At 38.4% G+C, this 24,717-nt stretch overlaps 4 protein-coding genes and 1 long non-coding RNA gene across 9 annotated transcripts; 1 reads left to right on the top strand and 4 right to left on the bottom strand.

The window, feature by feature from the left end:
* Positions 1-166: 166 nt before the first annotated feature.
* On the bottom strand, positions 167-6,147 carry LOC148188737 (uncharacterized). The gene is made up of 7 exons (XM_088082235.1): positions 5,856-6,147; positions 5,564-5,662; positions 3,856-3,887; positions 2,684-2,709; positions 2,502-2,555; positions 2,351-2,413; positions 167-2,229 (listed from the first exon to the last, which is right to left on the bottom strand). Exons 1-7 carry the CDS (start codon positions 5,935-5,937, stop codon positions 2,019-2,021), a joined length of 567 nt encoding a protein of 188 aa, XP_087938361.1. The 5' UTR covers positions 5,938-6,147; the 3' UTR covers positions 167-2,018.
* Positions 6,148-7,728: 1,581 nt separating this feature from the next.
* LOC121946742 (uncharacterized) lies at positions 7,729-10,979 on the bottom strand. 3 transcript variants are annotated; one of them, XM_042491467.2, is made up of 7 exons: positions 10,847-10,979; positions 10,478-10,663; positions 8,676-10,385; positions 8,526-8,592; positions 8,350-8,419; positions 8,134-8,253; positions 7,729-8,034 (listed from the first exon to the last, which is right to left on the bottom strand). In XM_042491467.2, the coding sequence occupies exons 2-7, from the start codon at positions 10,518-10,520 to the stop codon at positions 7,918-7,920; spliced, it is 2,127 nt and encodes a 708-aa protein (XP_042347401.2). In that variant the 5' UTR covers positions 10,521-10,663; positions 10,847-10,979; the 3' UTR covers positions 7,729-7,917. The 3 variants fall into 3 exon arrangements, with proteins under 3 accessions (XP_042347401.2, XP_042347402.2, XP_087938356.1); XM_042491468.2 differs by having other exon boundaries at positions 8,350-8,416; XM_088082230.1 differs by lacking the exon at positions 10,847-10,979 and having other exon boundaries at positions 10,478-10,813.
* Positions 10,980-12,305: 1,326 nt separating this feature from the next.
* On the bottom strand, positions 12,306-15,160 carry dnase1l1l (deoxyribonuclease I-like 1-like). 2 transcript variants are annotated; one of them, XM_088082233.1, is made up of 9 exons: positions 15,077-15,160; positions 14,815-14,974; positions 14,632-14,720; positions 14,448-14,537; positions 14,240-14,361; positions 13,099-13,211; positions 12,751-12,908; positions 12,564-12,660; positions 12,306-12,479 (listed from the first exon to the last, which is right to left on the bottom strand). In XM_088082233.1, exons 2-9 carry the CDS (start codon positions 14,953-14,955, stop codon positions 12,399-12,401), a joined length of 891 nt encoding a protein of 296 aa, XP_087938359.1. In that variant the 5' UTR covers positions 14,956-14,974; positions 15,077-15,160; the 3' UTR covers positions 12,306-12,398. The 2 variants fall into 2 exon arrangements, with proteins under 2 accessions (XP_087938359.1, XP_042347405.2); XM_042491471.2 differs by having other exon boundaries at positions 12,310-12,479; positions 14,448-14,534; positions 15,077-15,156.
* Positions 15,161-16,561: 1,401 nt separating this feature from the next.
* Positions 16,562-24,461, bottom strand: traf3ip3 (TRAF3 interacting protein 3). 2 transcript variants are annotated; one of them, XM_042491469.2, is made up of 14 exons: positions 24,286-24,461; positions 22,762-23,217; positions 22,502-22,646; positions 22,280-22,397; positions 22,170-22,197; positions 22,026-22,055; positions 20,205-20,300; positions 19,432-19,503; positions 19,049-19,189; positions 18,727-18,867; positions 18,511-18,646; positions 18,257-18,402; positions 17,563-17,679; positions 16,562-17,258 (listed from the first exon to the last, which is right to left on the bottom strand). In XM_042491469.2, exons 2-14 carry the CDS (start codon positions 23,182-23,184, stop codon positions 17,058-17,060), a joined length of 1,794 nt encoding a protein of 597 aa, XP_042347403.2. In that variant the 5' UTR covers positions 23,185-23,217; positions 24,286-24,461; the 3' UTR covers positions 16,562-17,057. The 2 variants fall into 2 exon arrangements, with proteins under 2 accessions (XP_042347403.2, XP_042347404.2); XM_042491470.2 differs by having other exon boundaries at positions 18,727-18,864; positions 24,286-24,458.
* LOC121946747 (uncharacterized) lies at positions 18,645-21,621 on the top strand. Its single transcript, XR_006106040.2, has 4 exons — positions 18,645-18,819; positions 18,934-18,962; positions 19,106-19,236; positions 21,021-21,621. It is a non-coding gene; the product is annotated as an uncharacterized LOC121946747 (long non-coding RNA).
* Positions 24,462-24,717: the final 256 nt, after the last annotated feature.

Genomic DNA, 24,717 nt, shown 5'->3' with positions numbered 1-24,717 from the left:
AATGAGTTTTGTTTGGCAGTCTACAAATAGGTTGATTTATAGCATTAGATCAAACTACATATGCTTTTAACATAATGTAAAATTCAATAGATTTTTTTAACCTCTATTATTTAAACAGCTAAAATGAATTTGTTGCTCTTGAATAAATTACTCTGTGCGTCAAGTGTTTACATATACAAGCTTTTTAATAGTTTGAATTATGTAACAGCAATATAAAACACATCACATCAAACTCTACAGGATGTAAAGTTTGTTTTGTGTCGTACAAATGAGTGATATCTATTGAAACAAAGCACAAACATGGCAATACAGCTCATATAAATTGTTCAATTTTTAAATTTTCAGCCGAGATAAAATGTCTCTCTAACTACTTATTAAACACTGAAACACAACATCAATAATAAAATCCCGATTATTCCTACAAAACCACTGAGGCACTTGCATTACAGCTGGTCTGCAAACAGTCCCAACTGTACTTCATTTTAATGATTTCTGATAACTGACAAAAGGAAGCATTGTTGTACCCCAAGGTTATATCAAATGCATGGATTTACTCAATCCTCATATCAACAATATACACAGAACCAAAGACACCCTTACAATCAACACTGAAAAAAGGAAAAATTTGTCCAGGTGTTAGACACATTCTGGTCTATGTGTTTTAGTGCAAAGAAAAATAAGAAAATATTTCATAAAATCTGGTGAAATGAAAATTTTGCCTCGAAATCTAAAATATAAACAATGTCTATTAAGTCTAATAAGAGATTTGTGTTGTCTAATTTGGGTGTGAAATTAAAGGATATTGCTCATTAATAATTGTATGATGTTGATTAAAAAAGTCATCTTCCCAGGCGGACAGTCACTGTGAATAACTGAAGCTTAGAGTAGATACCTCAAAACAGAAGCATTTTGTAATGCGTTATGTGCTTAACAAAATCACAGTCAACATAAGAATGCCCCTTCTTAAACGAGACATTTTATCATAATCCACAGACCTCAAAGGGATAGCTCTTTTATAAAAACAAAACAAAACAGGGTTGTATACGGTGCGTTACCCACAGCGGATGTCAGTCAGCATGCCACCAGTTTAGAGAAGCTGGCTGGTGCCTGTGCTGGAGGCTAAGAAACACCCTGCTGTGGAGCCTTATTTTAGCCACCTAAAAACAAAGTCTGTACACTATGTAAAGACAATGCAGCTGTTATACTGCTCTCTTCAAAGTCAAACTCAACTGAGAAAAACCGTGATTTAACATTGCTGATCACAGGAGCTGCTGGTCTACCACTGTGGCTTTGACGAGAGCATAGACGGAGAGCTAAAGCTGTTACAGCTTTCCCGTTGGAACAGGCTGTCTGACGGAAAGGTTTTGTTTTTGTTTTTGTTTTTTTTTTAAAGGTGGCTAAAATGCATTTTGTTGCTGACTCATCCAAGCCGTAAATCGCTTTGCCTCCTTGTCCGACCCCACTCTGCTTCAGCAATGTGGGGCATGCCAACTGACATCTACTGTATGTAATATATACCTCATACAACCCCACTTCAAAAAATTTGAACTATGCCTTTAAATTGCTGAAACCAAGATCTGTGGTTCTTTAATGTACAACTGTGGTGTAATATTTGGAGCAAGTTTTTCAAATGTAATTTCTTGACACGTGCATCACTGTAGGCCAGACACCTGTGGATTCACTGAGCTGTGGAGGAGCTGAGGATGATGAAAACTTCAACGGATCACACTGCAAATGTCGAGGTGAGAGGAAGAAGGATTAGTTTGTATTTTTGAGCTAAACGCCCTCTTAAAATTCCCTCTTCATCTATTGTAAGAGCAATGTTGTAGTAAGGCTGGGTGACAATTTTACCTATTAACATAAGCAAACCATCAAACTGCAATTATAAAGCATAAAAATATTGCATAAATCCCAATTTCAGCAATGTCTAAAGTAAAGGCATTGACCAAAATACATTCATCCAATTAAAAAGCACAAAGTATAATATCCCCATAAACTGAACACAAATTATAAAACCATCATTCTATTACTTTGATGGATTCATTTGTCTCCATGTTTGAAAAAACTAAGTAGAGGAAGACGGCCACTGCCAGGAAGAACACAAACTGAACCCAGAGAGGGATGAGGCGAGACGACTCTGGCGCTGTCTTTGGAGCTTCTTTAGTTTTCATGGGTGGCGAATTCAAATAGGAACTTCTGTAAGTGGACGGCGTGTCGTACATGTAAGGCCTGAAAGGAAATTCAGAGCTTTAGTACATGATTAAAATTCTCCATCACAAACTAGCCTTCAATGTGACCTGCTTTTTGCGCTCTGTCTCCATGGAATATGACTTTGCATAAAAACGCTTACTTGTCAACAAATTCCCGTCCTCTGTATTCAGGCTTTGACCTTGCGTAGCCTGAGTAGGCTGTCCTGTAGAGAGCGACATAAAATATAATTTCACGCCTTCTCACCAACCGAGACATCAGTTAATACTGCAAAGATTTATTTTAGAACTTACTCATGTTCAAAGTCCCTCTCACTCCACTCTGGTCTAGACCTCAGGTAAGACCCACTAAACAGACAAAAGAAAAAAAGTAATCAGTATATTAGACTTAGTTGTATTTCTTGATTACACTGAAATAGAAGAAATATAATAAGTATTTGAAAGTGATTATAGAGGATTTGTTCAAAAAAACAGACCTGTCTCCTGCACCATCACTCCTGGGCTGCAAAATAAGAAGCAATGATAATAAGTAGAGACGTTTTACAACACTGCTGATATAAACAATGCATGCATATCTGCCCAACTGCTTTGACTGTTGCTGCATTTAATTAACATTGCAATTAGTAAGTGCTGCCATCAAATCATTAATCTGAGACCCCTCAGTCAACTAAAGTTGCTTCAAGTCAAACAGTCATATTTTGTTGCTGTTTTTTATTCTAGTCAGTTTGCTGTGCAGTGTGCTTCAGGGGACGTTTTTGGTCCCCAGACTTTGCTGTGGAGACGAAGTGCTCTTGACCGTCACGCTCTTCTTTGATAGAGAGTGCAGCAGCACAGAGGAAGAGAGACAGCACTGTAAGGCACAGAAATAATATTGTCTTCTCTCGTCTGCTTACTAGTGGTGAATTTTCAGCAGCTTATCATGATTAAGTCTCTGGCTTTTGTTGATATCTAGTGTTCGCATTTGTGATCTCGCTCCTACAGAGCCTGTTCAAACTGAAAACTTTATTTGGGGAAGAAAAAGAATCCTTGTATTTAATGGCCGAATCTGATTCGACTGACATGCAGACATGCACATTTGGGCTATGTGAGGGATAATGTACAGTGAGCAGGTCATTATTGAAAAATAAACCCCAACAGGGTGATACATAACCCAATGAGTAGCATCACCCTGTCTGTGGTTATTTCACAATGAGTCGCTTGCCGCACATTATCTGCTTATAATACTTAATTAAGAATCAATCATTTGACACAAAATACTGATTTAAAATGTATTTAATTGTTTCTGCTAAGCATCTATGATCGATATGCTTCCATAGCAGTAGTCTGCTATTCAGAAATAACAAACCATATTGACCAATCAGAACTGAGTATTCAACAAAGATATTTTAAATAAATATAATCAGCTTGATTATTTTGTTGTTTAAACAAGCAACAAAATCTCTCAGACACTGACTGGACATTTGAGCCATAAGGTTAGGAGCTCGTAGCAGCATTTGTCATAATGACTGACCTGTTGATTTTCCAACTATCACTACAGTTTTTGTACACAAATTGTCATTATTCATCATATATTTATCTTTATTTATTAGTATTTATTTAATAGGCAAGTAATGACAAAATAAAACAAAACAGCTGGACAGATACTTACAGGTGTCCTGTAAACATAGGTGATTTCCTCTTCTGAAATGAAAACACAAATATGAAGCTTAGTGTCAGTTTCCATTTCCCTTGTGGCCTACACAAGAACAGTATCTGCTGCACAGTTATGTTTTGTAGCCCTTTAACAAATGCAGAGGTTCATTAATACAGTTAAGAATCCATCCATTTAGCGGTGAACCACCTGATTAACGTTCAGTTTAAACACAAGAGCAACACAGAGGATTCCAGTTGTTTTCCTGGGCTTTATTTATCTGATATTATCATACAATGATAAAACTTAAAAATTGGTTTGTAAAAATACAGTTATAAATGGCTAAATATCACAGTTACAATTGTAGATTTGTAAAGTCTTTCTGCATTTCTCCTGCATTTAAAGGGGGGCAATATATTTTGGGTTCAAGGTGAAAGCTACATTATGGGAAGTGTAATATGCAATGGTTTTATTACTATTTTTATTCCTCTGCACCAGAGACAGCTGTGGCCGAAGACATTATGTTTTTTTGGTTATCTGTCCGTGATATCTTCTCAAGGATGCCTCAAGGGAATTTCTTCAAATTTGGCACAAACGTCCACTTGGACTCAACAGTGAACTGACTGCATATTGGTGGTCAAAGTCACTATGATCTAAGTCCCATTCTTAGCAATGCAATATATTAAAAAAGGCCTTGAGGGAATTTTCTCAAATGTGGTAAAAATCTCCACTTGGACTCAAGAGGAGGAACTGATTAGAATTTGGTGGTTGAAGGTCAAAGGTCACGGTGACATCACAAAACATGTTTTTGGTCATAACTCAAAAATTTAAGTGCTAATTATGACAACATTTTACACAAATGTCTAATAGAATAAAATGATGATGTGCTGACATTTTATATCCAAAAGGTCAAAGGTCGACTTCACTGAAACATCATAATGTTCTGCAAAAACACTTTTCTGGCCTTTATTTTACACCATAACTACGAAACAGAAAGGGTATAATAATGTATAATAATTATATATATAAAATAATTTTAAATACAAAATTATGATCATTCTGAATACAGAGTCTGGACATTTTTCCCTAGCGCCTAGAAAAAATAGTCTTCTACGCCTACTAATCTCTCTTTTTTCCATCCCTCTTGCATACTAAGCCAGTAATACTGTCTTCTTTGGTGCTCATGGTGTCGATAACATTATCTGAATGATTTTTTTGATTGCTGAGAATCTTACCAAGCTACAAAAGCAAGAATTTAGACTTAAGGAAAAAACCCTTAGTAAGTGCAAAAAGTGCCTCAGGTGTGATTGGTCACAGGTATTGCCGTCTAGTGGCAGAAGAAGTGCCGCACAGCCCCCCCCCCTTTATTTTTTGGAAACCAAAGTAATAACCAGTGGTGATCTCAGCATCTGAGATTCAACAATCTCAGTATCACTACTTAACAATCTCAGTATCACTACTTGCTACATCATGAGTAGTATGGTTAGTACCAGTGGGCAGCCAACAAGTGGCTTTTATACATCCAAAGAACTTTTATAAAAATGAACTGCATGGTAACCAAATCGAGCCTTTAATTGCCTTTATTTGTCTAAATGTGTAGCCTAATTGAGCTCATTCTTGAAGTTTCACACCACACTTGTGGCCCTGTGTCTGTACTGTACACGTGTTTATCACAGTATAGCTTTCATATTCAAAGCTGTTCAGAGTGTAAACAGATAAAAGTTACCCTCTTCTCTGTAGTAGGTTTTGTCAGATGACGGCTTGGCTCTTTTCCCTTTGGCCATGGCCTCTTTCAGCTTTCTCTCATACAGACTTCTGGTGGAGTCTGACGACAGAAAAAAACAGTCCCACATAACGCATATTTGAGACATACTGATCAAATGTACACAGAAAAACAGAGATGTCCAACCACTACCACAGGGGTGCCGTCAGCAGCACGGACAGAGGACAGGCCCGTGAAGTTTATCTGTGGCGGCCGGTGATTCAAAAACGGTGACGGTTGACCGTGAGCCACTCACCGACCACAGGCCCGTGCTTTATCCCGTACTCATCCAGCAGCTCGCTGATCTCCTGCGCTGATTTGCCGCTTAGCGAGGACATTGTTGTCGGGACTTGATTGACTCGGTTAGATTTCTGTGTTGTGTTACTTTGGCGGGTTCTTGTTTCGGTCCTGGTGGTAGTTTCGGTTGATAAAAACAGCAAACAATCGTAACTCCTCCCACCGTTAATGCCCGGGAGCTCGTTTCGTTGCGCGGGCGGAAGAGACGATCCTCTGTGGAGTCTGTTTGGAGCATGTTTGGAAGCACAGAGAGTAAACACCGCCCTCCTGTGTTGACCCGGGTGTTAAAAAATAAGCGCGTCTTCCGTTAAACGTACGTCATTTCCGTTTCCTTTTAGCGCATTCTTTCTTTTCTTTTTCTTTTTTATTTAAAGACCAAAAATGCATTTACAGTTTGTACATGCAGAACTGTCTTTATCAGGGGTACGTATTCAAAGTTAATAAAGAGAAAGGAAAAAAGGAGAAACATATATATTAAGATGAAACAAATCCGAAATAATGTGTTAATGGTAGTTTCTTATTTCTACACTGGTTTAGTTTCAGAACTAAAGCAACGTCATCAGCTGGTTAATAATATTTAGATTTACTAATACAAACGCTTATGCTAATGATAGTGGTGAGCTAATAATTAATAAACATTTCTTTAGAAGTGGAAGCTATCCCACACCAGCCACCCCCCAATTCTGCTAAATAAAGTTCCACAGTATGAAAAATTCTCAATTACAAGTAAAAGTTATGCCAGTTAAGCAGAAGCACATCAGTAAAGTATTACATAAAACAACTCGTTATGCGGAATCTGTAATAATGATCTGCATATTTGAAGCTCAGTTTTTTATATTCTGTATAAAGACTTTCATCTGTAAAGTGCAAGCAAAAAAAAAAACCAAAACAAAACAAAAAACAAACAAATGATATTGCTAATTATTAATGCTAAAGCTTATGCACATTATAGTGGTAAGCTAATTCTTAATACTAACCTCACTAGCAGTGGCTGAAGAATTATGTACATCATTTACTTAAGGACTGTTCATTATTTATCAGAGGGAAGAGGGTGGTGCAAGATGGGGGAGGCTTTTCAAATAATTCTGGGAAGGGAGGTATGTCTTTTATTTGGCTTAGGGGAGAGACATTCAGCTTCCAATGGTCGTATTTTGTATTAATTTTTACCCTCAGAAACCCAAAACCTGCATGATGGTTTCAAAGGCATGTTTTCTTTCTCCAAAATCACACCATTTATCCTCAGAAATTGTAATTAATGGTTATTTATGGTGTGGGAAGGGTCATGCATTTTCTCCCACTCACTTATTATTATTACTGGAGGGTCGTGATACACACACACACACACACACACACACACACATCTACATACTGTATATATATAACAAAACAAAAAAGCAAGTATGTAAGTAGTACAACATAAAAATACTTAATTACAAGTAAAAGTTATATAAAAGTAAAAGTACATCAGTATGATCACAAAAACTATTATTTGAAACAACTCATTATGTAATAATGATCTGAATATTTAAAGTTCAGGTTTGTAAATAAAAAAATCTGTAAAATGATAAGTAAATATAACTGTCAGGTAATATATAAAAATTTCAATATTTTCCTCTTTGGTGATGTGGCAAAAATGCAGAAAACCACCAAGTGGCACAAGTATCTTAAAACTACTTCTTAAGTTAAAAAAAGAGCAAATGATCTGATTTATTGTCCACCACATTATGTTTAAATGCAATAGATTTGGACATGTTTATCTCGGATATAACCTACATATCTTACAAAAAAGGAAGAAGCATAATTTATATGCAGTTCATAAAAATACATCAGCATCATTGTAAACAAAGATAGATTTTTATTAAGCACAAAATTGCATATTACAGATAATAGAACACAAGTTTGAATGTTTGCACTTTACATTGCATTTTTGCAGGAAAATGTTGTCAATTTGGATTTTTCTTTTTTATCATCTATAGGCATGTTAACAAAATTTATGGACAAAAATGTATAATTTTTTTGCCCTAAATGAATGGCAGGTGGCTGAACCAGCCCTCTTGGTCTGTGGCCCACCAGAACATCAGCAGCCCCATCAGTACCACCACACCCATCTTCAGTGTCAGCTTCAGCATGTTGAAACACTGCGGGGACAAAAGACAGCATGAAGAGGTAAAAGCTGCCAAACCATTCGGGAACAAATGAACAAAGTGGATGTTCAGTAAAGGCTGGTGAGTACACACTTTGTGTTTCCTGGTACAGACGTGTGTGTCGCTGATATCTGGCACAGTCTCTGGTAGCTGAACGTCCGGCGGATCACAAGCTGGTGTTATTTGCATGGTGTCGTCAGGCTCCTTCAGTTCCTGGTCAATGGCAAATCACATAAAAAGTCAGCTTTATCTCATATATATCTTTATATATATGTTTTCATGTGCGCTCATATGTGTCGACATGCAAACCTCAGATGTCTCTGTAGAGCTCTGGTCCTCCTCTCCCTCTGTGGAACTGCTAAGCGAGTGTACGTCACTGCTGGGAAACAAGCACATAGTTGTTTGTTTTGGTCTGTCACCGGTCAGGATATTGATATAGTTCAAGAAAAAAACAACTTTTAATGAATACTAGGATTGATGCTCACCTGTTAGTTTCATAGTGAATGACTTGAGACAACGGATCTGCACAAAACTGAACTTTTATCTGTCTCCCTGTAAAAATCCACAAATGGACACTGATGAATTATTTAAAACTTTTATTCCACATCGAGATAGTAATCATGATTTTCACTCACCTTCATTCTCCCCGTCGCTGTCATCATAAAACTCGTAGAAAGCCTTTATTCTCTCCTGCTCTTGTTCCCAGTTCCTCTCCTCTTCGTACTCGTCGTCTCCCAGCTGTCCCAGCTCGGTGATCTCGGCGGCTTCCTGTTCAGTGTTAAAGAAGAAGCTGTCATCCAGGGATCCCTGATTAGAGGGGTTTGTTGTTCTTCTTTCTGAGTAGCTGCTGACAACTTCTGCAGGCGGCTGAGTCACATCTAAAAATGGTGTTTCCGCTTCGTCTGTGGTTAACAGGTCTTCAGACAGAAAGGTCTCAGTTGTTAACACGTCCAGATTCCAGTTTATGTTGAAACCAGCTGGATACGTGCTGTTGTAGTCTTCAGAAAACGCTGCAGTGCTCCCACTGAGAGTCTCCTCTTCTCGCTTGTTGCTTTCTTGTACACACATACTGTTAGAGAGTTCCTCACTGCTCCTCTTTTCTTGGACGTCATCGTCGTCACTGGAGCTGTAGGAGTCGCTCTCACCTGTCTCACCTCCATCATCACACCCTACTGCAGCTTCATCTTCTGACACGTTCTCAATAATCTCTTTTTCTTCGGTTGCAACATCAAGGCTTCCGAACTTACCAACGTCCTCTAAATCTTTGCTGTACAGATACCCGTCTGCCTCCTCATCAATGTCCTCAGCTCCTTCCATCCATGTTACAGTCGCCACAGCTCTTTCCAGGCAGGTGTCCTGCCTTTCAATTGAACTGCTGTCGAATGCACAAGCCAATGCACTGGACTGATGATTTCTCTCCTGATTTTCTCCCCCTTCTTCTACATATTCACATGAAGAAAAGTCTGAGGGATAATCTGCAAAGCTCTCACCTGCATCTTGATGCTCCTCACCTGAGAAATCCTTCATTTTCTCTCCACATTCCTCACTCTCAACTTCAGCAATAAGATCCTGCAGACTTTGCACCGATATTTCTGGAAACTCCAAACTGGCTTTCGCTGGGTCGTCTCTACAAGGATTGTCAGGCTCCAAGCACGGAGCGAGAACATTTTCTTCTTGTTCGATTTTCATGCCCTCGCACTCAGACAAGCCCTCTTCCTTTTCTTCTTCACTCTGCTGCTTATCCTCTTCACTCCCGTCACCTCTTATCATCATCTCACTGCCACCTTCAGGGACTCTCTCAAAATAGGACACCTCCTCATCACTCTCACCTTGCTCCTCATTTCTAAATTGAGGGTTTTCAGCACCCTCCGGGGCCAGAGGTTGTCCCTCAGCAAAGATCTTCTCCTCTTTCTTACCATCGCAAATGTTGTCGTCGCAGAAAACTGACCTCAGCAAATCCCCTGGTTTCTCTCCTGGTCCTGAATCCTCTTCCTCATCCTCTTCATCTTCTCCAGAGACAGAGCCTTCCTGTTCAGAGCTTGTGTAATCCTCCTCTGGTTTTTTGTCCATGCACATGACCCCTTCAGAATCTTCCTCATCGCTTTTATCATCACATTGCTCTTCACGAATCTGTTCATCCATGAATGTAACATTGTCTATGCTGGACAGAACTGTTGCCTGTGCATCTTTTTCAACATTAGACAAAACTACAGTTGCTTCCTGGTGCAGAGCCTCGTCTTCCTTTGTTGGTAAGTTTTCTTGTGTTTTGTCCTCCCTAAACTTTTCATCAAAATTCAAATTCTCAAAATCCAAATCTTCATCAGGAAAAGACAGAACAGCTGTTTCTGTAACAACATCATAATTTTGAAATTAAATACTTTAATGACTAGGTAGAAAAAGTAAAAAAAAAAACTAAATACCATTACATATTTCTTACCTGAAAAAGCATCACTAAGCACATCAGCAAAACTTTGTTCCATCTTTGCAAATAGCAAAAACAGTAGTTTTGTAAAGTAGAAGTTATATCAAGACAAACATTACTGCACTGCCACATATAATCTCTCCTCTCAGAAAGGAAGAGAGCGCGAAGTTGCTCTCATCTGTTGTCGCTGCAAGTGGTTTCCTGTCAAACAGACAGTGCACAATTACATATTAAACTAATGTATTTGGTTAAATACATATAACTGCAAATGATCACATTATATAAGCCCAACTGTAACACCGAAGATAATCAAAATGTGTTCAAAAGTCTCTCTAAAAAGGTGAAATCACAAAAGTAATGTTTTGTGTTGCTGCAGGAACTCACCTTTATGAGTGCATGAAATTATGTCAGCTTTGATGTGGTTTTGGTTTCAGATGCACGATATAAACTCCAGCAGCTGAACACTCAGTTCCTCCATGCAGAAACAACTCATGTTTATTGTCTTATTCAACTGAGATGAGTGTGGTGGACCAGGCGTCAGATACCGTGTTACATCGAATGCTCTCTGTCCACACTGCATCCGTTAAAATAGAACTCTGTCATGTCATGTAAACAAACTCCTCACAGATTAGCGCTGCAGTCAGAGCACACTCAGATATATGTAAAGTTAGATAAGCTGAACCACAGTGTTATACCAATTGTATATCTTTAAACATTAGAGTTGCGGCTGAAGATGACAATAGAAATTAACAAGTTTGCTGACTTTACACATCGCTGTAATTTAAATGATTGCCAGTTGTCTCCCTGGAAGTGATTTTTGTTGTTAATGGGACGTCACAGTGATTCAGCCTACAGTAATCCCCAAAATTAGGGATTTATATAGCATGAGGCAACTGTATTAAGATGTAAGAGATTGTACTCTGCTGGACTGTATTGAATAGTAATCAAAGAATGAACTACTTCAGTTGTTAATGTGCGATCACAGTGATTTCCTCCATAATATTTCCAAAATTAGGAATTTATTACATAAAAGTTTAGTCATCAAGATCAAGATCAATCTCAGAGAAGACCAGAATGACGGGACGCAACACAGATATCTGGCAGAAGTAATCAAATTCAATTGGCAGAATAGAAACTCCAATAAATGTCTACCTGAGTGAACTGAAGGAACAGGTTTGCTGTGAACTTAATGATGAAGAGGCGAGACTCAGAATTCTGCTGAAGGGAGAGTCCACCTGGACATCCAGAAGACGTTCTCACCAACTGTTTTGATTTGCTCCCGAGCAGAGGGTCAGTGATTTCTGGAACCCGGCTAAGTTTGGCTAAACATTATACATTATACTAGGCCCACAATATTAGGCTTCTGCAATTCAGTTTGGCGCAGAGTGAGGGAGAGAAACAGGCCCTTGAGAAAAAGTTGGAGGCAATGAGGCTTGAGCTCTCTTGTCAAATGCAATTTTTTTTTTTTTGCAGTGTCTAGAATCAACATAGAGTTGGAGTTAGAGAGCCTCCTCATAGTTGAGAGGGTTCAAGCTCAAAATAACATGAGCAGCAGACCTCCATTATTAAGCTCCTGCAAGACAGATTGGAGCAGAGAAAAAGGCCCTTCAGAGCAAAACTGAAGCAATAAAGTTGGAGCTTCGTACTTAAAGAGAAACAGCAGAATCTGAAGCTTAAGAGCAGAATTGTTTGAAAATGATCCAGCATTTGAGAGGGCTCAGATTTTTAAAAAAAAATGCAGCCCCCAATGTTCTAAAATCCTAGAAATGCCCCTGGTGCAGTGCTTCTTTAAAGATGAGTTACAGTCATTATTAAAATAGTAATAATAATAATAATTATCCGCGAATATTCTGTTGGGAACTTTGATTTATTTAAAATATTAAATCAAGTAAAACTGCGGTTAAAATCAATTCATCCTGGTGTGTCGATGGTTGTCTTACAGCTCATTGCGGAGGAGGTAGCGGTGGTTGGGCTTCAGCTCAACTTCTACAGGAAAATGATCACTCACCTCAAGAGCCTAAAAGTGCCATTAGAAGAACCAGATTAATGCTCATTTTAAGTAAATAACTGAGCTTAAAAGGTTTATTTTTCACATGTTTACCTCTTCCTCTGTGAGATGGAAACTCTCTTTAAAGTTGAATGGTTGAGCTGAACCTGGCACGATACTAGAAATCATCTCACGTCCATGGACAATAATCCTGAAAATGTCACAAACATATTGTAAGGCATTTGAGTGTTGAGTTCTGCATCAGTTTCTCTGAGTAATTTGGCTCTCAGCAGTCACCGACCTGTCATAAGCACAGTGTGTCTTCTGACGGACAGTAGTGTCCTGCTCATCTCCAATTAACCACCAAAATTTGGGGTCACTCCTCAAACGCACAGTTCTCCAGCCCTTTATGGTGACGTAGTTGCAGCCAGCATTGAGGTCCCCTAAGATCATCACATTCTGGGTGAATGAAAGGAAGCAAAAGGGGAAGTTCAACACATCGAAGATAAATCATATCATACATCTCGTCATATGTGGGAGAGAGAAACCAGTATGAGGCAAAGCTGAGGATCTCTGACATAGGTATACATTAAAAAACTGATCGAAATGAGTAAAACAAATTCTCTCTAAATGATGATGTTTAACCTACATCAGTCTTCCACTTTTTGTGAATTCCTTTGAAGACAGTATACAGTTCATCAATCTCCTTCATGGCATTTCTGGGACATGTGTGCTGTCCAATCAAGACAAAATCCTTCACCACTAGAAAAACAAAAAAAGATAAAATATTTATGACACATCTTCATTGACTGTGCTCACATACAGACTTCAGTATTTCTTGGTTACTATGTTTGTGATACAATGTTTACATGGAACACAGGCAAACCTCATTATATACATATCCCTGTGTACAGAGTGGTGGAATTCAACCGAATACATTTACTTACACATATATTTGAGGTACTTGTACTTTACTTAAGTATTTCCATTTTATACTACTTTCTGCTTCTACTCCACTACATTTTAGACTGAAAGGCTATAGTTACTTTGCAGATTTAATTATTAATACAAAATAAAGTGACTTTGAATCAACTAATAAAATCTAATGTAATACCATAGGTTCATCAACCTTGTAGTATACAAAGCTGTTAGTATTAGACCTGACTTTAGCAGGTGTGGTATCAAAGTGGTGAACACATGAATGCATCATTAATTATAATGCAGTGAGATGTTGAAATGGGTACTCTTATTAGTGCTCTTATTTTAGTAAGTAAGTTTTGATGCTAATACTTTTATACTTTCACTTAAGTAACATGTTTATTGCAGGACTTCAGCTTGTAATAGAGTAAATTTACACTTTAGCGTTGCTATTTTTTCTGAAATAAAGTAGTAATCTAAATACTAGTTCCACCACTGTGTACATGATTATGATATTATCCAGGATTCTGATTGTCAGAGTGCAGCCGCCTCTTTTATTCTTCAAAATCCAGTAAATGTCTTATTTCCTCCGAGCTATTATAACTATAACTCTTATTAATGAACCCAGCAGCTTGGTTTCTGGCTGCTTAAGCTGCATTTATCACTTTGCTGTATTTAGCTTTTCATTTGATCATCAGTAGTGAAAGAGAATTAGTAGGAACCTGGATATGGTGTGATCCACCGAGCATCCAGGTTTTTCTGAACCAGGAAAAGCAATTCTGTCTTTGTGAAACTGGCCTCAGATCATAGCTGCAGTCTGTGCTAATTTATTTTCTTTCATAAGTCCAAAGATGCCTTTTCTTTTATCATACATGTCGTGGGGGAGTGAAAGCGGACGATGAACGGCTCTCTGGAGAAAACATCAGTTTCATTGGTTCCCTCTCCCTCAAGTTTAGGATACTGGTAGTGCTCTTTGACTGTCAGCACATTGTTTCTGGAGAACACAAGAGAAGAAAAATGAGACATTATGGATATTAAACTGACTGTCAACATCAGCAGGCTGTGTTTCATATGTGTTACCTGTAAATGTAGACATACTGCTCCTTGTAGGTCTTCCTCCCCAGCCTTTCACTCTCCACATAGGAATATGAGTTTGATTTGTCAAATCTGCTGAAAACAACATACATTTTATGAGATGAAGATGTGACAGAGACTTTACCAGATCCTTTAAATGAGCAATTTTTGGACCAAAGAAAGCTCTTACCCGTTAAGAGCTTTAACCAGAGCTTGTATTGCTGCTCCTTTAGAGTCTCGGACCTCCTGAATAAGACTCAAGTCACACCGAGAAAGAATCTTGGGAGCAAAAGGAAAACATATATATACATACTATCTATTTAGTTTTGTGTGGGTTGTGCTCTATATTTACTGTACACATAAAGTAGAGTACCTGTAGTAAAATTCCCATAACCTTCTTGTTGTTGGCCTTTGATTCACCAAAGCTCTGAACGTTGAAAGCGCAGATCTTCAGGGAAGATGTGACGTTCAACACACACAACCCCGCAACAAACAGCAGAACTGCAGCCCTCATCTTGCAGACGATTACCACCCTGTAAGTAAAACGGAATTTGGCAAGATCCTCTCAGCGATGTTGTGACATATGTTACTAAAACCTCTTCACTCATCTGCACTTATACTTTTCAGCCTCTTACCTTCAGTGTCAGTTTGACCAGGAGACTGACCTCCAGTCCAGCAGAGATCCATCTCTTCAATGAGCTGCGCTGTATTTGGGGAACATGCAGGTAAAAGAAAGATCAGTGTGGTGGATGTGCTGTGTCAGTGCCTAGTGAGAATGGAGCTTTATCTGGAACAGTTAAAACCAATGAATACAATGAACAATAGTGTGTTTTGTCTCTGAGTTGGAGTGTTATCAGACAATAGACGGTGCCGTGTGTCATGTCTGTCAGTTTCATGAACATTTGTGTAGAATTTACAACATATCATTCAGTCGTTTTAGCACTGACATGAGCAGCTGGTAGTTACCACACAGTGCCATCACATCACTGACACAATCAGTGCTGAACACTGTGACGAGGATGGTTCTCACAGATGTCATGCTGCTGATATTTGCAGAGACTGTGGACTCATGTCAGACTCCAGTCACAAATTTGATGACTTTTGACTCGATTTGACAAAATATTCAAAATATACTTGCAACTCAACTTTGACTTTAACAACAGTGACTCATGACTTCACTTGGACTTGAGCCTTTTGACTTGAAAATACTTGATATGTTCCCCACCAGCCAATTTTTGAGGAGAAAGTTATAGACTTTTTCCAATACAAGATGTGTTAAGATAAAATAAGATAAGATAGATAAGATAATCCTTTATTGATCCCCAGAAGGAAATTCAATACAAAGAATACAAACAATAAATACAACAAATAAATAAGACATAATAGTAACATACAAAATTCATGCTGTTGTGGTACTAGTTAATAGTGCTATTATGCTATGAAAATGCAAAGTCAGCCCTGTGTTTTTTTGAGGACAGTCACTCTTGTTTTAACAAATAAATACAAATGTTTAAAAAGCATTCATGATTTTAGAACATTTAGTACATTGTTACTTTTAAATTGGCATTCAATTTGGCAAAGAGCAGATTATGTCTTGTTTAGGACTTAAAAGTCACATTTAAGGATGTGAGACCTGACCTTGGACTTGAGTGCAAAGATTTTAGAATTAAATGTGACTTGCAGAACAATGACTCTACTACTATGTGCCTGTGTTTGGCTTGAGAACTTCAAATACAGGCTCCATCGATATAAATAGTCATTTAAATTGCTCTAATGCAGACAGGATAGGAGTATTTAACCTCTGACAGCTCCTACATTTTAATGCCATTGTAAACATCATATGTTAGTGTCTTCAATTAAGTATTGTGTTGCTCATAGTCAAAATTTTATTTCAATAAGATTTTCAGTTTTAGAGCTGAGAGAATATTTTGATTTTAAGTAGCACAAAAATTATCACCCATAGTGCTTCAGGTACTCCCGCAAGAATGCTGCTATTACATCTTGCCATTTTTAATATGGGTTGTTTTGTCTCATTGCATGGCATGTCTAACAGCAGCTTTCATTTCAACTCAATCTCACTAAGATTAAAAATGTTTTTCAAGAAAACCCACCAGACAGTATTTGTTATAGTAACAATGTTTATTTCTTATAATATCGAAGTCTAATGGCTCTTTCATTGAGTTCTTATCCCTTCTTTCTTTTATTGAGACCAACAACTGACTAACCTTTTGTCTTTATTGTAATTGCTTGGTGGTTTTGACTAAATAAGCTGTTTACAGTACAAAGGATACTTCCTGTATTTCTTCTCCTGGCTATTGTTATTATTGACTCACAGTTTAAAAATATTATTCATATCAGCCATCTCGTGATAGTGCTTTAACAAATTTTCAATGTTGCAAACATCACAAACATTTGTCACACTGGAAGTGTTCACTTGTATCTGAACTTTCTGCAAACATCCCACACATCAGAACAACATTTTCACACACACTTTGAGTTCCAAGTCTAAAACTGTAGGGGGATACAAAAATATCAACTACATCCTAGAAAACAATATCTTATTTTAAAACACATGCAACAAAACAACAAAAATAATGTTCCTGAGCAGTAACATTCTCATATCGGTCTAAAACAGCCTGAGTGTTGAGGGGAGGCCATGTCCATGAGATAGTCTTCGATTCGTCTCTCTATGTCTGTGTACAGGTCTTCAATTTGCTCTCTGAAAGGAGGATGCCACAGCCACAACATGGCAACCCCCGCCACAGCCAGGAGAAGAAGGAAGAACACACACAACTTCCACCAGAAACCACATCGACTCTAAACAAAGAGGGAAGAAATGCCAAAGTTAAATACAATTTTATATATATATGTATATATATATGAATGTGTATATGAAGAAATGTCTAAAGTTAAATAGTATATATATGAATGTACGTATGAGTATGTAGCTGATTTTGGTCACTGCAGCAAAAAAGACAATGACAATGTAAGGGCAAATCAAAGCATTTGAGTATAGCAAGGACATTTACTTTCTAATTCACTTGACACACACACACACACACACACACACACACACACACACACACACACACACACACACACACACACACACAGAGCTCACCGGTCTCCTGCAGCGGTGGCTGAGTTGTCGGAGCTCGTCCCTGCACTGCGACAGCCGGGCCTGGCTGGACTGACACTCCTGCTCCATGGCCTGCAGCTCTGTCTGCAGCTCCTCGCACTGCACACACACACACACACACACACACACACACGCGACATATGGAAGGGGCATGTATGTAGATCATATCTGCCTGCAACCTATTTAAAATAAATTTACAATGCAGGTGATCTTTAGAGAGATGAAAGGATAGCTAGATATGACAAATTGTACCTTAAGCTTTTCCAGAAATGAGGGCATGTAATGTGAAAAACATCTTGTTTAATTAAAAAAAAACAAGGTACTCATTTAAAATATGTTAGTGAAGCTAGTAAGTGGAAGCTTTAAGAGTTAATTTTTTCAGATTTTTTTCTGGCAAAACAATGAGAATTAGATTTTTCTGAACAGTCTTATGTCCCTTTTTTCCAATAATATTTTGAATTCATTTTCAACAATTTTTAATAAATATAAAGTCTCATTATACATCCGGCTCTGCACAACACTGTAAATGAGGGGGATAACATCTTTGAATCATATACTGTTTATTCATGAGTATCTAATTTTGTGAAGTTCAGCTGTAATTATCAACTGTGAGGCAGCTTGAAATCTAACAAAAGCTTGTGATGTGCTGCAGTACGCTGTGACATCTCCACTTTACCTCTCTCTCTTTGAGTCGGAGTTTCTCCTGAGTGTGACGGAGCTGCTCCTCCACCTGAGGGTCTCTCCTGACCGTCAGTTGTGGCTCTGCTTCCTCTGACGTCAGATGCCCCTGCATCATAAAGTCCTGGCTCTCATTGCTGCCATCTAAGAAATAGAAAGCAGTTAAAATGACCCATGTTGCCTCTGCAGTCTTTTAAATGCTACAACGAGTAGTTTGTGTTAAAAAATGATCAGAAGGTGTAAGTGGCTTGCCTCTGAGGTGCTGTATTTCCTCTCTTAAAATCTGGTTGTCCTCTTCCAGCAGATAAATGTTGTACTGTAGCTCCTGCTTCTCTTGTCTCATTGACACTACCTCGTCCCTCAGCTCAGCTTCCCTGGCTTTGGACAGCTGCAGAGAACACACGTGCCTCTAACAACAATTTACAGTGAAACTTCAAGCCATCGACATGGTCACAAACTGTACTGTACCTCCACTTGGCTGTGCAGCTGCTGCAGCTGATCATTACTGAAGTGTTGGTTCTCCCTGAGTTGTGCAGAGTTCAGCTTCAGCTCCTCATAAAGGTGCTGCCATCTCAGTGCCTCTGCCTTTGTTGTAATTAACGCTTCCTGCTGGCAAAACACACAAAATATCTTTAAGATTAATGGATTAAACCTGACTTTTTGATATTTCAACAGCAACATATATCACCAGATGCCCTACATAGGTAAGTGACCTTAAAAAGACTTTCCCCATAGTCAAATAGATACACCAAGCTTTTTCACTATTCTATTTAACAGCTAGATATTTGACCTGCATTGTCTGAGCCTTGCTGAGCGCTTCCGTTTTCTCTTGTGTGATCTTCTGCAGGGCGACCAGGGCTCTCTCCTCATACACCAGCTTCTGCTTCTCCATCTGTATCACCAGTTTCTTCACTCCATCCTTGGGAAACTTCTAAAAGGACGCAACACTGCTGAGTTAAGCCTACAAAGGCTCACAGGGTAAGATGCTAACAGAAAAACCACATAGAAGCACGCTTATTAGACACTGCACTGTCACTGCATGACAGAGTGAGAGTGCAGAGCAGGTTGGCTATTTTAGGAAGGACACTGTTTAAATTGTTGCAAGACATTATATTAAAAACAGATTAAAATCACTCAGTGGTTGTTTTTTGTACCTCCAGCTGCAGTTCTTACCTGCAGGCAGACTTGCAGCTGCGCCTCCAAAGCCTTGATCTTGTTTCTCAGCAGGTCCTCACTGCAGCGAGCCTGTGTGGGTTAGAGAGGAAATGACTGACTGTCACGCTGTCACTTGCAGATGGAAAACTAATAGTTCATCTACCAAAATCTGTGACAGTATGTTCTTTTACTGTCTGCGCTCACTGGTTCACAGAGGGAACATGGCGCATCAGTGAGCATCAAGAAAGATCACAGTGTTTGCATGTGCTGCAGCATTACTCGGTCATTAGTGAGGAAAATAGCATATAAGTTGCCTGATGATAACATACCTGAGTGAAAATGACAAAGCATGAATCAGATTTTCAGCTGCTCAAATTAAATTAAAAAACAGTAAAAGGGAAACACCAATAGTTCCCCTTCATGAATTACAGCCAGCTTAACTAAAAGAGAGCTAATGAGATGTATGGCATCTATAACAGCTGCTGACTGTCACGCCCTTCCTTTGTAAGAATGACAGCTCGCATTTGCCCTGTGTGCTATATGTTAGAGCGGAAGCAGGAAGCTCCAAACCACAGACTGCATAGGCCTTCCTGAGGTAGCAGCTGCCATACACTGCTGTATGCACGACTGCGACAAACCCATTTTGGAGTGTCACATCAACCGGGAAACTTAAGAAACAACATGACCTAATCAAATAAGAGATATGTGTTTGGTATTTGGAAACTGACTCTACTAAACACTGGGGGTGTTTGATGTCAGTAAATAGCTGCAATACAGATGGAGAGTCTTACCATCCATATTTTGTTGGAGGAGTTCATGAGGTTTGACGTGTTCTCCTGCAGCGCTGCCAGCTTCTTCTCCACAGCCTCCTCTCTCCACAGGGCCTCCTGGCACAAAACACACAGCAGAGGAGAGAGTGAGCTAAAACAGCATGCAACTACCAAGTGTAGCTAACCAGATATTTAGAAGAAATGATGCTCACCACATCATTTATCATCTAATGCACAGGCTGAATATAAAACTGTAATGTTGTATTTTTGGATTAGAGTAGCTGTGGAAAATATTAACAATGCAGAGAAGAGACATTGAGTCATAAATGTGTTGTGTCAGTTACAACGCTACAAATCTAGCAAACATAAGCAACCATAAGCTACAGGCCATACAGTAGCTTCAGATCATATAAAAAACACAACCCCAATTTCAAAAAAGTTGAGACACTGTGTAAAACATATATAAAACAGAATGCAATGATTTGCATTTTTTTTTACCTGTATATATATATATATATATATATATATATATATATATGTGTGTGTGTGTCTATTTGTAAATGTGCATTTATTCTGATTTAGACACTTGCAACATAGCTCAAAAAAGTTGGGACAGGAGCATTATTATCACTGTGTGACATCACCTTTTCACAGTTTTGAAAGTGAATGTTCCCCATTCTTGCTTGATATACATTTTTATTTACTCAGCAGTCCAGGGTCTCCATTGTGGAATTTTTCGCTTCATAATGTGCCACAAATTTTCAACGTGAGATCTGGGCTGCAGGCAGGGCTTTGAACTTTTCGCTGGTAACAATCTGGATGCTTTTTCTTTTTTAGCCTGGAGGACACGATTACCAAAAACAATTTAAAGAGTGGACTCGTCAGATCACAGCACACTTTTTCACTTCGTGTCGGTCCATCTCAGATGAGCTCAAGTCCAGAGAAGTCGGCGGTGTTTCTGGATGTTGTTCATATATGGCTTTAACTTTGCATGGTAGAGTCAGAACTTGAACTTACACATGCAGCAAAAAACTGTGTTTACTGACAGTGTTTTTCCAAAGTGTTCCTATACCTGTGTAGTAATATCCTTTATGCAACCATATTGATTTTTAATGCTGCGCAGCCTGAGCGGTCAAAGGTCACCTGCATTTGATATTGCTTTTCGGCTTTGCCCCTTACCTGCTGAGATTTCTCCAGATTCTCTGAATCTTTTTATGACATTATGGATTGTAGATGGTGAATTCCATTAATTCTTTGCAATTATGATTTGAGAAATGCTGTTCTTAAATTGTTGGATTGTTTTCCCTCACAGTTTTTCATAAAGGCATCAAATTCAAAACAAGTGTATATTTACAAAGTATAAGTACAAGGTTTATAGGTTTGAATATTGAATATCTTGTCTGTGTACTCTATTCAACTGAATATAAGTCAAAATGAATTTACAAATCATAGCATTCTGTTTTTATTTTATTTTACACAGATTTCCTGACAGTTTGGTTTTGGAATTGTAAAACTATTCAAATTTTGGAACCGCTGTAGCCACAAGATACAATTATTTGATAGTTCTAAATGCTAAAATAGTCTAACAGCACAAGCAGAAAAAAAGTCACCAACTTTTTTTCCAGTAATCTCAGTTACACAGTAAAATCTAGCTCACATTGGCTAATATTAGCCACCATAAGCTCCTAATCATACCAGACCAAGTAGACGCTGTGTAAGTGTTTAACTGTATTTAATTTCTTTGTTTTTATTTGTAAGAGGAAGAATGTGTTATTTTATCTGTCCAAAGTGACATAACAAAACAGCACAGAAATGACTCGAGGAAAAAAAAGATTGGTTTACCTGCAAGTAATCAGTTAAAAGCTGGAGATCCTATTTTGTGAGAGATAAGAGACAAAAAACAGTTACATTTTATTAAATCTTATTTTGTAAACCTGCAATTTTGATTAAAAAAAATAGTGAATAAAGCAACAGTTTGAAACTTACTGACTCCTTGATAGTGACGAAACCAGACCTGCACAGAAGAAAATATTTCATTATAGAAATAGCCATAAAACTCCAATCTGATGATAATTTTAGATTTAAATTCAACTCACTCTGTCTGCGCACTGCTCTCATGCACAATCTTTTTTTGGATAATTTTTTCAGTTTGGACTGAGAACTTTTGACGAGTCACTTCTGTTTGGATGGCAGTTTTGATGCATGTCTTTTGAGCTTTTAGACGAATTAAAAAAAGAAAAAAAAACAGCATTATTGGTATTTCAGATAATTTGACAGTCTCTGGTGAAAAAAAATGCTATGCAAATAAATAATTTTACCATTGATACTATTCTCTCTTTTATCTGTGTTTTTTGTCCGGTGCTGGTTTGATTCCTTCGCCGCTGCTGTGGAGGTAAATGCTTGCCTCCTTGCATGATCTTTCTCTTGTGTCATCACTGTTACCTGTTCTGACCATAAGGAGGCCTGAGGGTGTGAGGACAGAGACGCAGACGCAGGTGTTATTTTCTATGAACGGGAAAAGATGAACGGGAAAAGATGAAACATTAAAATATTCCTTATAACGTCAGAGGACATTTACCCAGTTGCTGGTGCTTGGGCCGTCACTTATGCTGCTGTTTGGTGTTAAAGTCATCTTTAGATGTCTCTCATTGCTGGTGGGAGTATTGTACGTGCTTGTATGCAAAGTCTGCGACTTGCTGATTGAACTGTGGTGTTTCATTGAAAATGTCCTTGGTGAAGGTTTTCTTATTGAAGAATAGTTTGTAGTTTTCAAACCACACGGCTCTGGGCTCACTGATCTCCTCCTCAGAAATTCAAGCTGCCTCTTTTCCTTCAGTTCATTCTTTATCAGTCTTGTGTCAAACCCTCTCGTGGGGCTGCGGCAGGAAGTCACGTTGTTACGTCCTCGCAGGTGTTCACGTTTTTGTGCTCTGATGTCCACGATTTGGTCAAAGGGTTTCACTGGGGAGAGCTGTATTTCACTGACAGCCAGGGCGTCCATGGCAGCTCCTCTGGCTGTTACAGTGCCTTGAGCCTACAACATATCAGGAAATGGATGTAAGCTAAGATAAGACTTTAACATTCCCACAAACATTAAATTCACATGTTACAGCAGCTCAAGAGTAGGGCAGAAAGAAATGGAAAAAAAGTAAGTGAGTGTGAAATAAAATAAAAATATTCCCAAAATACAAATCAGATCAAATAAAAATAAAATAAAACAAAATCTATATACGCTATACACAGCTCTTATTTATACAGATACTGTATGTCCATGATTGATAGTTGCACAGGACAACTGTAATACACACTATAACATTGTAATGCTTAAAAAATACTGATGTGTATTAAGTAAGTGTGTTATAGTCAGCTGAAAAAAAATGATTTTTAGGTGTTGCACGTGCAAACTGATGGCTGTGCATATGATGCAGTTCAGTTTTCTTTCTTCATATACATAGAAAACACTGTGTTTGAAATAGACCTTCTTATTTGCGTGGTATAACTTTGTATTTCTGAAACACTGCCCTGATATTTTAATCTCAAGAGATTCGTACATGCTTAAACAGAGGAAAAGAAAAAAAAAAAAAGAAAGTAAGTGGTTGTACTCCTAAAGTATGCAAGCAGTACATGGGCGTAGATTACCCACAAATAAGACGATAGAAAAGACACTTACACCGTACATTGTAGAAGAAAATGCATAAAGTGATGCATAAAAAACCCTCAGACCCCCGTTGCTCATGTGTCCCTCCAAATATTAAAATGAAACTTGCAGCAATGTGTGTAAAATAAAGCAAAATGCAAAGGGATAGCTGTATCTTTCACATTAGTGATGTTCTGTATACAGAGCTGAATTTTCTTCATGAACCATGCAGGTCAGTTGTTGTGGAAGCAGCTCGTATAGTTGTACTTTTTATTGCAGTGATAGTAAATATAGTAGTAAATGTTGCAGCGGATGCATTGTATGTCAGAGAGCTCCTTTAACACCAGAGTTATCAAAGACAGACTAGGCCCGGCAAGTGTTGATTGAGGTTATGGAAGGAATTTTTGCAAGATAATGCAAAGACAAAATATTGCTTAAGAAGCTGAAAAACCTGACAGAGCTTACCTACAACGCCATTTCATTCAGTGGGGACAAGGCTTCATGAGGTCGTTTAGAAGTCATCCATTTTATCACTCTTCTGAAATAGTTTCCCCGGGTTTTTGTCTGTTTCACATGTAGCTGTTTCTGTTGAGCATAATTTTACAGGAAGTGAAGAGAACCACAGCGTCATATGTTCCTCTATCTCACCAGCCACTCGCATCAAACTGATGCCACACACGGGTGGGCCTGAAGATTACACACAGAGCAGGGCAATCCCCCTGAACACACCACACGGCAGAGAGAGCTGTGAGTGTGTGTGTGTGTGTGGTTGGAAATAAAACTTATTTTAGCAGTGTCATTTTTCAAAAAATGTTTTGATAGCCTCAATCTGATGGAGCTGTGAATGACATCAGCTTCATCATTGGCTGGTGTGTGTGTGTGTGTGTGTGTGTGTGT

Source organism: Plectropomus leopardus, chromosome 9 (genome assembly GCF_026936395.1).
Source record: "Plectropomus leopardus strain MGB_pleo_1.0 chromosome 9, ASM2693639v1, whole genome shotgun sequence".
NCBI classification, from domain to species: domain Eukaryota; kingdom Metazoa; phylum Chordata; class Actinopteri; order Perciformes; family Serranidae; genus Plectropomus; species Plectropomus leopardus.
Note: the sequence above shows the minus strand (reverse complement) of the source record. Positions and strands in the feature narration are given on the sequence as shown.

What these genes read in the sequence shown, in the direction of transcription:
- LOC148188737 (XM_088082235.1), bottom strand. Translation starts at nt 5,937, where the DNA reads ATGTCCTCGCTAAGCGGCAAATCAGCGCAGGAGATCAGCGAGCTGCTG. An exon ending in AAAGCACGGGCCTGTGGTCG is followed by an intron (nt 5,663 to 5,855) that starts GTGAGTGGCTCA and finishes TTCTGTCGTCAG; the next exon opens with ACTCCACCAGAAGTCTGTAT. An exon ending in AGTGATGGTGCAGGAGACAG is followed by an intron (nt 2,556 to 2,683) that starts GTCTGTTTTTTT and finishes TTGTCTGTTTAG; the next exon opens with TGGGTCTTACCTGAGGTCTA.
- dnase1l1l (XM_088082233.1), bottom strand. Translation starts at nt 14,955, where the DNA reads ATGAGGGCTGCAGTTCTGCTGTTTGTTGCGGGGTTGTGTGTGTTGAAC. An exon ending in CTGGTTAAAGCTCTTAACGG is followed by an intron (nt 14,538 to 14,631) that starts GTAAGAGCTTTC and finishes TGTTGTTTTCAG; the next exon opens with CAGATTTGACAAATCAAACT. An exon ending in ACAAAAAGTGGAAGACTGAT is followed by an intron (nt 12,909 to 13,098) that starts GTAGGTTAAACA and finishes TCATTCACCCAG; the next exon opens with AATGTGATGATCTTAGGGGA.
- LOC121946742 (XM_042491467.2), bottom strand. Translation starts at nt 10,520, where the DNA reads ATGGAACAAAGTTTTGCTGATGTGCTTAGTGATGCTTTTTCAG. An exon ending in ATTCACTATGAAACTAACAG is followed by an intron (nt 8,420 to 8,525) that starts GTGAGCATCAAT and finishes CTTGTTTCCCAG; the next exon opens with CAGTGACGTACACTCGCTTA. An exon ending in GCTCTACAGAGACATCTGAG is followed by an intron (nt 8,254 to 8,349) that starts GTTTGCATGTCG and finishes GCCATTGACCAG; the next exon opens with GAACTGAAGGAGCCTGACGA.
- traf3ip3 (XM_042491469.2), bottom strand. Translation starts at nt 23,184, where the DNA reads ATGGACGCCCTGGCTGTCAGTGAAATACAGCTCTCCCCAGTGAAACCC. An exon ending in GCCCAAGCACCAGCAACTGG is followed by an intron (nt 22,647 to 22,761) that starts GTAAATGTCCTC and finishes TCACACCCTCAG; the next exon opens with GCCTCCTTATGGTCAGAACA. An exon ending in TCGTCACTATCAAGGAGTCA is followed by an intron (nt 22,056 to 22,169) that starts GTAAGTTTCAAA and finishes CTCACAAAATAG; the next exon opens with GATCTCCAGCTTTTAACTGA.